The sequence below is a fragment of the Crotalus tigris genome, unplaced genomic scaffold (assembly GCF_016545835.1).
Source record: "Crotalus tigris isolate CLP2741 ecotype Arizona unplaced genomic scaffold, ASM1654583v1 scf7180000023639.2272817, whole genome shotgun sequence".
Classification (NCBI taxonomy): Eukaryota; Metazoa; Chordata; class Lepidosauria; order Squamata; family Viperidae; genus Crotalus; species Crotalus tigris.
In genome coordinates, this window is record NW_024100096.1 from 392,856 (window position 1) to 405,503 (window position 12,648).

The 12,648-nt window shown below is 40.7% G+C and overlaps 1 protein-coding gene across 1 annotated transcript; it reads left to right on the plus strand.

The window, feature by feature from the left end:
- Positions 1-72: 72 nt before the first annotated feature.
- On the plus strand, positions 73-12,117 carry THAP5 (THAP domain containing 5). The gene is made up of 3 exons (XM_039320462.1): positions 73-256; positions 9,381-9,570; positions 11,099-12,117. The coding sequence occupies exons 1-3, from the start codon at positions 99-101 to the stop codon at positions 12,104-12,106; spliced, it is 1,356 nt and encodes a 451-aa protein (XP_039176396.1). The 5' UTR covers positions 73-98; the 3' UTR covers positions 12,107-12,117.
- Positions 12,118-12,648: the final 531 nt, after the last annotated feature.

Here is a 12,648-nt window from a genome sequence, read left to right on the forward strand (position 1 = left end):
TCCGGCTGGAAAGAGAAAGGGGGAAAAACATGGAAGGAGGAGGAGGAGGGCCGTAAAATCCCGGAAGCGGAAGTGGACGAGAGTGGCTCTACGGGCGGATGAGCAATCACAGGAGGCACCGTCAGTGGGGACCGTCTGGGACGGGAATTGCTGGCCGCCGCGGAGTCTTTGCCATGCCTCGGTACTGTGCAGCCACTTGTTGCAGGAACCGAGCGGGACAGAGCGCCCGAGACCAGAGAAAGCTCAGCTTTTACCCGTGAGTGCCGCGGCCAGGGTGGCTGGAGGGAATCTCTCACATCCCCGACATAAATACTCTCACGTTGGCGTGTAAATAGGTTTCACGAATAAGGTGGAGGGACATTTTTCATGGTGTTCCCTTGGAAGGAAAGCTTACTAATTTAAGAAGTGTGCGTGGCATCGTAGCATCTGTTGGAGGGGGCAATGTGGGCTACCTCATAAAAATTTACCATAAGCAGATTCCTTTAATCATACCAAATAGTTACACTCAATATCTACCCAGAACGCCAGTAAGGCTATATTTTTTTTTAGAAAAAAATTCTTATCCCAATCTGATGGCTTCCAACTGCCTTATAAAACTCCCTGGCATACACATTCAGGATATATACTGAGTTAGCAGACATCTGTTCTTTGGGATATGGGGCAACAATATTCAATTAAAGCATCAGCTAATTGAAAGAGGGCAGAACATTCCTAATTCACCTTGTTTCTGATGCAAAATGTTTACACATTTCCATCTCTGATATTTACTTTGGGAGTTTAATTTGTGCCATCAAATTGGTATCAACTGATCAGTGACCATGTCAATTTTCTCCAGGAGAATCTGTCCCCAACCTGCCCTTCAGGTTTTCCAATAGTTTCTCCATTACCTCTGAGTCTCTCCACCTCGCTGCTGGTGTCTTCCTCTTCTTTTTCTTTCCATCTTTTCCAGAGTTGGAGCCTTCCCCAAAGAGCTCCATATTCATGTAATGTATCCAAATTCATCTGTGCCTTGCATGTGACCTCTGGGATCATCAATTTGTTTGTTTTCTTAGCTATCCATGATAGTCTCAGCAGTTTTACATCCAGCACCAATATTAAAAGATGTCATTACTCTTTCTAGCTTCTTCAATGACTAACATTCTTTTCACAGGGAGAACATTCCCTTTACAATTGTAGGTATAGACATGGCATATGAATATATTTTCGAAGGCCGACATTGCTACTCTACAAAATGCTAGTGTCCAATTCCAGGCCATTTCAATGCAACAGTGTCTTAGATATCAGTGTATACAGGTAGTCCTTGACTTACAGCCATAATTGAGCCCAAAATTTCTGTTGCTAACTGAAACATTTGTTGTCAATTTTGCCTCATTTTACTATCTTTGTTGCCACAGTTATTAAGTGAATCACTGTGGTTAAGTTAGTATCACAGTTAAGTTAATTTGTCTTCCCCCATTGACTTTGCTTGTCAGAAGATCGCAAAAGGTGATCACATGACCCTGACCATCATAAATATGAATCAGTTGCCAATCGTCCAAATTTTGATCATGTGATTATGGGGATGCTGCAACAGCCATAAGTGAAAAATGGTCATTTCAGTGCTGTTGTAACTTTGAATGGTCATTAAATGACCTGTTGTAAGTCGAGGACTACCTGTAATTGATTCATTTCATCCTTCACTGTGCTGAGATTTCCCAAGTTCATACTTCTTATATTCCATGTTTCCAATATGATTTTGTTGTTGCAGCTTCATATTTTGTTTTCCTGCATGGCAGCATCCTCATATTATTTGTTTAACCAATTTTTCATTCTACTTCTTTGTCCCTTCCCTTTCTTTCACAAAATCTTTCAGTTTTCATAAAAAACATTTTTCAGTTGGACTAGTATTACTTAGCCTTCCTCCCCTGTTTATTTATCCCTGCTATGCATCATTTGTTTGGATTATTGCATCAGATAATTGTAAATGATGTAGATGTGCAGCTCTCTTTTATTTGTTTCCCCACTGTACAAGACCTATTTTGATAGATTTTATTACTGTTTGCCAGTGTCACAGATTGAGGATGATCTCAGCCAAGCTGTGCTTGTGAAAAATTCCTACAAGCTTTCTAAAGGCATTGGAAGTGCCTGATAGCTACAGTCAGAGCTACAGTAACAGCTACAGTCAAAGAACCATAAGACACATTATAGAATTTGGCATATTTAATTTCCCTGTTCATGCTCTAGTTCAGGGCTTTTCAACCAGTGGTACGTGTACCACCAGTGGTACTTTAGCACCAGGCAGGTGGTACGTGCCCCCTAGCCAAGCGTAGCAGGGGAGGGAACAAGCTAAAGCAGCGCCAAACAGGCCTGGAGGAGATCAGCTGAAGCTGCAGGGCTCAGCAGAAGCCCCAGGATCTGTGTGTGCAGCTGAATGCTGGTTAGAGCTTCCGGTGCACCCAGAAGAGAAGAGGGCAGAGAGAGGAAAAGCTATAAAAGGAGCAGGTTTTGGCAGGAGAGGGAGAGGAAAAAAAGCACAAAAGAAAGAGAGAGAAGAGGCTTTTGTTAGCAAAGTGGTAAGGAGAGAGCGAGTGAGAAGCTTTTGTGAGCAAAGTGAGTGAATGAGAGAGCGAGAGACAAGCTTTTGCAAGCAAAGTGTGAGTGAATGAGAGTGAATGAGAGCAAGGGAGAAGCTTTTGTGAGCAAAGGGTGGGGGGGTTGCGAGCAAAGGGTGAGAGAAAAAGGGGAAAGTGAAGGGGGGAAGGGAAAAAGAAAAGGCATTGACTTCTGACTTCCACTGTTGCAGTAGGAAGGAAACATTAACACTGAACCTCAACTTTTTACTTTTTCCATAATAGTATAAACTAGCCATTTCTATAACAACAAATGAGTCTAACCAGTAAAGCCCAAAATCCCCTCCCTTTATTTTAGTCATCAAGTTTTTGACATCTTGCTCAGCACTGGTGGTACTCGAATATTGTCATGTCCTAAAAGTGGTACAATCTGTGAAAAGGTTGAAAGGCCCTGACCTAGTTGTCTGCAAATGTTATCCTTTGTAGTGAAAAGCAAAAATGTTTTGAACTCTTTAAAAAACTAATCGTTTAAAATAGTATAATATATCCTTCTGTGTTCCAGTACATCCAGTATCAGTTTTAGGCTACATAGTAGGAAAACAGCTGGCAAGACTCAGAGGTCTCTCTATGGCAGTGTTTCTCAACCTTGACAATTTTAAGGCATGTGGACTTCAACTCCTAGAATTCCACAGCCAGCAATGCTGGCTGTGGAATTCTGGGAATTGAAGTCCACATGCCTTAAAATTGTCACGGTTGAGAAACACTGCTCTATGGGCACACACACCATGCCCTGGAGATGGTAACTATCCCTCTTCAACCAGCTGCCTGCTAACTCGCCGAGGTCCCACGTGGCCGGATGCATCCCAGCATGGCTGGTTTCCCTTCCCCCCATCCCATCCCTCCTGGCCACGCATGCTCTCCTTTTCCCGGCCACGACCCACTGCATTACCACCTCAGCTGTCAGCCAGCCGTCCAACTCAGGCGGCTTCTCTGAACTGCTGGCAGCAGGCTGCAGACCTCCAGAGAGCGCCGGTTGAGGGACCGGCAGGCTGTGGCTGCTGACAGACACTGTCGGCTCCCATGTGCTCGCTGGCCTCTGTGTGTAGGGGCTGATGGTGTCAGGCAGCAGCCACCGTGACCCCTGACTCATCTTGGCCTACGACAATGGCACCCCTGCCTTGCCTTGCCTCACCCCACAGGACGAGCCTCCTGCCCACTGCCCCACCTGCCAGAGACCCCCTGGATCTCCCCCAACCCTGCCCAGCCCCCACAGGCATCCCTACCCATGAGCAACATCAAGGTGATCACAATCACCTTGGCCACACCCACTCAGTGTGCCATGACCACAGCCACGCCCACCTGGCACCCGGTGATAAATAAGTGGGTTTTGGTTGCAGTTTGGGCACTCAGTCTCTAAAAGGTTCGCCATCACTGAATTAGGATGTATTGAAGTAAGATGTTTTCAAATGCAGCTCACTGTCTGATGATGTAGAATTTTCACCTAAATGATTGGAAAGCTTATAAGTTTATTCATTGTGTGTAGAACAGAGAAAGAATCGCTTCTACTTAGTAGAGCAAAGACAAGCTGAGAAAACATTCATCTAAGTATTCTTATTTGGAACAGCTTACAAGAAATATATTATCACAACAATAGAAATACTAAAAGGCCTGTTACTTGAACCAGAATCATCCATTGTTTTGTGTGTGTGTGTGTGTGTTGGGGAGATACAAAAGCAACTTTGCAACCTCACAGAGTTCACTTATTTCATACATGTATATATGACATGGGATGCCAATCAAAAGGAGTACTTGTTTGTGCAGCCCGGTTGCTAGCATGCCACGGACCGGGGGTTGGGAACCCCTGCTATAGATGCCTCTACCTTGAATACTTGATCCCAAACTTATTTTTATTTGTTCTGTTTACGATAAGACTTCAAAATAAATTTCAGTATTACATTTTTTGTACAAGAGCCAATTTATAAAAACATTATCTTAACTCTGTATAATATGACAGATATGTCTGCTTGTGTAACATGTTTAACAAGTAGTGGAGCAAGAGAGGATATAAAGAAGTGGTTGCAAGGGCTGGCAATCTGAAAGACTCCTCCCTACAACAATAATTAAGTGCAATAAGCAATCAATTGTTAGATAATATTAAATATATTTCTTTATATCAGCGGATAGAAGCTTGTATGTTACTGTCATAGATTATATAATTTTGATTGTACATAAATAACTGTGTAACTAATAATGGCCATAGATATATGTCTTTGTTTTGTTCAGTAAACAAACGAGATATATTAATTCATAGCTGTGCTATTGAAATTAATTCCTTGTGGACAAAATGAGCTAGCTAAAACAAATTAAAATTAAGGAGAATATTTGTAGCTCAGGGTTGAAATGAGGAGTCTTTGGTGCTCTCTGAGCTTGCTTGTTTTCTTGCAGATATTTCATTACCCTAACTAGGTAACATCAGTGTTAGTAAGGAGTGCAGTTTGCTGTCTGTTTATATTCTGGTGTCTTGCCTGTCTGGGTGGCGGTCTTAGGGATTCTTTGGTTGGGCTGTTCACTAATGGCTCTGTGGTAGTTTGTTGATTGGGGTATTGCTTACTTGATTGTTGGTCTGAAGGTGACCTTGGAGTTAATCTATGGTGATCTGAGTGCTGATTTACTGGTGGAGAGGTGCTGGAGTCTTTTTCTCTTTTGGGCTGGTTGATTGTCTCTTTTGCATAATCTATAGATGTTGTTAATTATGTGTCTGCTGATGGCTGATTTATCAGAGTGCCAGGCTTCTAGAAATTCCCAGGCATTTTTGGATTTGGCCTGGTCTAGGATTGTCACATTCTCCCAATTGAAACTATGGTTAAATCGTTCTATATGTTGTGAAATTAAAGAATTTTCGTCATGCCTTTTGACTGCCAGTTGGTGTTCATGGATGCATTCTGCCGGTCTCCTGACTGTTTGTCCTACATAGTGGTTGTTGCAGTTCTTACATTGTATGTTGCAGATGACTCCTGTTTTTTCTTCTGGGGTTGCTGGGTCTTTGGGTTTGCTTAGGATGTTTTGAAGGGCTTTACTTGGCATGTGTGCTACACTGATTCCATGTGGTTGTAGTAGCCTATTTGCCGTTTCTGAGATATTCTTGATGTATGGCAATGTAATTCTGTTTAGGGTTTGTGTTGGTTGTGCTGTATTGGGTTGAGTGGTCGGGGACTTTTTGATGAAGTCATGTAGGTATCCATTTTGTTGGAATGTGTTGTATAGATGCTCTACTTCCTTTTTCTGCTGTTCTGGGTTGCCACAGCGAGTTTGGGCCTCGTTTTACACACACACACACACACACATACACACACACACACACACGGGGGGGGGGGCTGTACAAGAGATTTCATAAAGTATGTAAATGGAAAGGAAGCAACTATTTCCAAGGTGTCAAAATAGGCACATTTTTTGCAAGACTTGCATAGTTGCTTTGAAAATTATTCTCAGTGGGCAATGTCTGCTCATGCATCTACAGACAATATTTCTTCTGGGCTTTCTAGCATAAAGAAGTGATCGAGGGTCACTTTTCAGACAAGTTGCTTTTTAGAAATCCCGGCTAATTAAACTAATTTCACTTTTTCCTAAAAGCAAATAAAAACCAAACATTTATTTAATTTATTTAATTTTATCTGGGGTTCTCATACCTTCAAAGGCCCAGTTTGGTCAGAAAATTGCCTTTTAAATTTTGCATTATTCCCTCTTGTAAAATGGCTGAAAAATATCCCAATCTTTAGTAATAAATACTTATTATTTGTTTAAGCGTTCAGTGGGTTCAGTTAGTAACTTTTAAGATGAGCCAAATAGTCTGTGTGTGTCTGTGTGTGTGTGAGAGAGAGAGAAAGAGAGAGAGAGAGAGATAGAATGATTTAAAATAGTATGATCTGAGAAAATATAAATCAGCCTTGAAATTAAATGCAGATGAATCACATTTATCTCATTGAAATATTGAAAGAAATTCTGAACCATCTGTTAAAGTCTTTTTTCATATGTGTCCAAATGGATGAGTTTATACTTACTGGTTGAAAAAGTTTTCTAGGAAACCTAAACTACAATAAGCAAAGAACTGAAAACACAACATTGACATCCCAGTCACTAAATATGTTAAAAATATTGATGAGGCCAATGGCATCTGACTTACTCCAATTTATGAGCAACGACATAAGATGCAATTCTGTCATATAGTAAAATTAAACAACGAATCAAATTTTCTGACTTAACTCTCTCTGTGTATATATGTATGTGTGTGTGGGTGTGTGTATACACATATATATGTGTGTGTGTGTGTGTGTGTGTGTGTGTGTGTATGTATGTATATGTTTTCTGAGGTTTTCATGGGTGTTTGTATGTAGGTCTTTGGTTATTCGGGTTTTCTCCCACGTCAAATTGGAAGTGTCTTGGCGACGTTTCGACGAAGTCTCATTCGTCATCTTCAGGCTGGTGTTTTCGGCTTCGTGCTTCTAGGAGCAATGTGCCGAAAACACCAGCCTGAAAATGACGAATGAGACTTCGTTGAAATGTCGCCAAGACACTTCCAATTTGACACGGGAGAAAACCTGAATAACCAAAGACACACACAAACATATATATTAATGTTTGTAAAAATACGAATCCCGGGCATATTTGTTCAATGATGCAATCTTCGATCTCCGGGGACAAAGAGGCAAAGAGAGACAGGAATGGATCGGGCAGGACATGAACAGCAGGGAGATCGGCAGACTGAGGGGGTAGACAAACTACCTGAGAGAGGAAGGTTGATAGGAAGGTATGATGGGAAACAGGAACAGCAGGGAGACCAACAGAAGAGGAGGAGAGATAATTTGGAGAAGGGAAGAGCGATAGGAGAGGATGATGGTAGGCAGGAATGGTACACAAGTAGGCAGGTTAGGGAAAGGGAAAAATTGGAGAAGGGAAGGATGACAGGAATGGACAACAGAAGACAAAAAGGGTGTATGAATCGGCAGGTTAGGAGAGGAGGGGAGTTGGAGGAGGGAGATGAGATAGGAACTGGCAATGGAACACAAAAACGGCAGGTAGACCAGCAGCCCAAGAGGGAGAATAAAAAGGAGGAACTCCGTGACAGGACTCGTGTGGTGTCAAATCGGAGGAGGCACCTTGCATTGGGTAGAGAGGAGGGATTGAGGAGTGTGTTGGTAATAACAGCGCAGGGAGGAGGAGGCAATACAAGGATGACAGAGCAGAAAAATACAAAATTGGAGTGCAAGAAAGAGAGGGCGGAACAGTTAAGGCAGTTACAGGCAATCAGGAAGAGTGGCCCTATCACGAGGGCAATGAGTAGGCAGTTGGATCAGCAAGGGGATAAAAAGAACTTTCCCACCCCCTAAGCCCCACTCTGAGGACGCTGGCAGAGGACCAGCGAAAGCTAAAAAAAAAAACAAAAACAAAAACAAAAAAAAACCGGAGATCGAAGATTGCATATATATATGCAATATATATATCATATATATATATTGTACATAGTTGAATCTTATATCTTATATCTAAATTACAAAAAGAAAGGAAAAAGAACAATCTTCATATATACCATAAGTTTAAATTTAAAACAAGTGTAAGTTTAAAAGAAGAAGCACATTGTTTCAGCTTAAAGTTCCAACATTCAACATAAATTAAAATTCTTAACACTGTGTTAAACAACTTCAACACAATTAAATTCAGGTTTTATGGATGTAAAAATCAGTTACTGAAATGGCAATAGCACTTAGACTTATATGCCGCTTCACAGTGCTTTACAGACCTCTCTAAGCAGTTTACAGAGTTACCCTATTGCCCCCAACAATCTGGGTCCTCATTTTACTGATCTCAGAAGGATGGAAGGCTGAGTCAACTTTAGCTGGTGAGAATCGAAGTGCCAAATTGCTGGCAGCTGGCAGTCAGCAGAAGTAACCTGCAGTATTGCATTCTAACCACTGTGCTACCAGGGTGATTCTTTCCTGGTATAGATTGGGATCACCACAAAAGAGTAGGTTATCTCTATGAGCATGTGAGTGAAAATAATCCTTGAACTACCCAGATTGTACCTAAAGAACTTGAAGCTTTATAGATTTTGATTGATTCCCCGCTATGAGTATATAGCCTAGAAAAAGATATAAAGGCTTGAGAGGCCACAATAATTTTTTAGTTAGAATGGCTGTCCTGTGAATTTCAGAGCAGAATGCTCTTGCATCTTGAATACATAAATTTGTTTTCTCTAATCTTCGGTAAATTGGAATGAATCAGATTTGATACCTTTTGAGTTCTAGTTCTAGTAATAATCTCAGTGTATATACGATTGAAATTTTAAGTGATTCTTTTGTTCATCAAGGCATAGCTATTATAGCAGCGGTTCTCAACCTTTGGGTCGCGACCCCATTTGGGGTCGAATGACCATTTTACGGGGGTCGCCAAACAACGCGATCCGCCATTTTTTCCCCCAGGGGGCGCCGCCGCGCATGCGCGCCGCGCCCTTATGACCAGGGTCGCCGTATAAAAAGATTGAGAACCACTGTATTATAGGAATCGTTCTCAGTTGGTACTGGCAGTGAAGCAGCTGTGTGTGCTCATACAGACAATGGGGAAAGTCTTCAAACCAAGCTCATGAAGCCTTCTAGAGGACATGGCTATTTTAAGGGCTGTTTTGTTTTGAACCTCATGCTTGCCATGTACTCTTTCCCAGGTCTTTACTGCTAAGTATGACATGTTTTTTAAGAGCCTCAATGCAAGGTAGCACTTAACTGAAGCATTTTCTCTCTCTCTCTTTCTCTCTCTCTCTCTCTTGCATATTCTTTGAAGCAGATTTCCTCTCCATGATAAAGAAAGATTAGAGAAATGGTTAAGGAATATGAAACGTGACACTTGGATTCCTAGTAAGCATCAGGTCCTCTGCAGTGACCATTTTACACCAGATTCTCTCGATGTGCGATGGGGTATTCGATATTTGAAGACAACTGCAGTGCCAACTATTTTTTCATCCTCTGAAAACCAGGTAACAGTGTTAAGCTCTATGTAAAAAATAAGAAAAAGGATGAAAAAATGCAATTAATTTGAGCTGAAAGTAAAATGAACAGTGCTAAAAACAAAAATAAAAATCAACATATTTGTCTCAGTGGCAGTGAGAACATGTCTTCTATTTTAAATTTGTCCAAATTCTTAATTCATTTATACTTTTTCTGTTTACTATTGAGAAGAAGGATTTATGGTATGCCAAGATGATTGTTTGAAGCCTCTGCAGTCTACTCATGCAATTAAATTGAGATTTGTACTGGTCAACCGTCGGTTAAAAAAAACACCCTCCACTGTAAATTATGGAACATAAACCAAAATATGCTTCATTTCCATTTGACAAACAAATTGTATAGTATATTGTACAAAAACCCACGGTTTTTTTCTATTAGTTGATCTGAATAGGAGAAAAATCAATTAAAAACACCTGGCCTGGTTTAAAATTTTGCTATTTTTACATTCAAGAGTTAATTTAAACACTGCTTCTTTAGAATATATCTAAACATTAAGACGTGACTACTAAAAATAGCATATAGTTCACTGAAATGAAAGCTATTTATGTGTTAATCTTAGCACAGCAGAAGAGATGGCTAAATAAATGGGCCTTTGTGCATTGGCATCTGAAAAAAATAATTACAATTTCAAATATGACTGATATGATGTGCTGAGTTGCTCACTTGATACTTCATTTCCTATGGTGGAGGAGCAAATTATGCACATTCCAAAAAGTATCTGATTGGTCAGGGGTAGGCAACCTTGGCTCTTTTATGACTCGTGGACTTCAACTCCCTGGCTCAGAGAGAAACGTCTTTGCTTGGTAGCCACATTCCAGGAAAGGGGTCATTATCATGAAGCAGCAATTTGATCTGCTGTATCAGGAGTGGCCCTCAATCTTTGTGTATTGTAACAGTTGTTAATGCTAAAGTGAGCTTACAAAAATGTTAAAGCTATGTGAATCCAGGCTACGTTTGAGCTAATCTCTTTTGCATTTGTTTTTTTATTGTAATATGTATTAATAAAATAATTCAAGATTGGTATCCAATTTCTTTAGTAAACCATGGCAGATAAAAGGCTGTTTATTGGCATTATTTGCACTCTTTTTAAAGACCAAAATTAAAAGAGCAAATACAGGCAGTCCTCAACTTACAACCGTTCGTTTAATGACTGTTTACGATTGTTGCAGCGTCCCCATGGTCACATGATCAAAATCCAGATGCTTGGCAGGTGACTCGTATTTATGAGAGTTGCAGTATCTTGGTGTCATGTGATTCCCCTCTTGTGACCTGTCTCCCTTAGCAGCACAAACCTTGGTTGTAAGTTGAGGACTACCTGTATAGGGCTGAAACCCTGTGTTCTTTTGTTAGGGAATAAGGGCACTGATCATGGTAGGACTTGCTTCTCAATGAATAGGCCCAGCATTACACCATAAAGGACCATAAGAGAAGGAATCATTGTGTGGTATTTCATAATCAGTAACAACTGAATCAAGAGGAATGTTTTTTCTTCTTAAGGAAAAAGGAAAATCCCAGAAGAAAATGCAAGAGGAAAGAATAGACGGTATCAGAGAAATGAGCACATACATCACGACATCATCTCTTAAACCTTGTTCACCAAAGGGAACTAGCTTATCCGAAGGAGGCCTATATCGAAAAATTCCTGGAACAAATTCAGACAGCTCAGCAAGAACAGAGGGACTATCACAGAATATTGTGAAAGATGGCACTGCATATTCAGGTAACTGTGTTAAACAGAATAAGCAGCAAGCAAACCAAACAATGGCAACATCTGAGATGGAAAACTCAGGAGCCACCAGTTCCAATTTTCCAGGAAATAATGGGGCCATCAAAAACATTTTTAGTGCTGCTGCTACAGATTTGCAAGTTTCAGTTCATGACCTCCGGTCATGTTTTGAGCATGGCTCAGGTTCTAAAGCCACAGTTTTGCCAGACACACATCTGGAATATGGAGATTCATATCTGGAATTCAGTAAGGTCCCCGTACCCGTGAACGAACTTACATCTGATCAATTTGATCCCCGAATTGCAAATTGTTCAGTGGAAGTACGAACGGATGAAAATTCTGTATTGCTCCAGTCTGTGTCACAAGCTTTGGAACAGCTCAGTGGAAATAAGGAGTCTGTCATCACCATTATCGTTCCTTCAGAGGACTCAAGAATCCCATTGCTTTTAGAGGGTTCCTTTATATCAGCAGAAGAGGTACTAACCCACCTGGAAGCAGAAAACTCTGTTGTACTTGACAGCTGCAGCAGCCTTGAAGTGCTACAAACTGAGCATTCATACTGTAGGCAAGACACAGACAGGGAACAACTCTGGCAAAAAATTACGAAGCTGCACTCAAAAATAGCCCTTTTAGAAGTCCAGGAGAGAAAAACCCTAACCAAGCTTAAAGCTCTAGAAGCACTTATTACAAAACTGAAGGAAGAAAGTCTCCTTTCAGAGGAGAAACTTAAGATGGTAGAAAACTGTTTTACAACATTTGAAGTTACAATGATACAATAAAAGCTTTAAAATAATGGATTGCCACTTGTTCTGCAAATTATTCTCTGGGGTGGGGTTTTTTTTTGGTTGTTTGCGAGAGAGGGTGATGTGTGTTTATTTATTTATTTATAAGTAGAAATGGAATAAAAACAGGTCTATCACTTTCCTCCTTCTTCTCTGCTCTCAGTAGCTTCCCAATTTTTTTTTATGGAATATTGGAAATAGAGATAGCTTGTGGAACTACATGGGAGCTGGCATTGGGGGATATAGAAGGGAAGAGGAAACTAGTAGTACGTACACCATACATACTGCTTATTTGCCAAAAACCTCCATTGAGTCCCAATCACTTCAGAAAATAGAAGGAACCCATTCTAGAGTCATAAGGTCCATCAGGCTAAAGCTATAACAAAATCATCCTGGTATATTACAACAGTACAACAGCCTGCCTGCTTGAGAGGGCAAAAAAAAAAAAAAAACCACAAGCCAATTTTAAAAGATGTTTATTCTAAGGTAGAGAGGCAGTTTGGTGTAATGGTTAAGTCATCAGGCTAGAAACTGGGAAA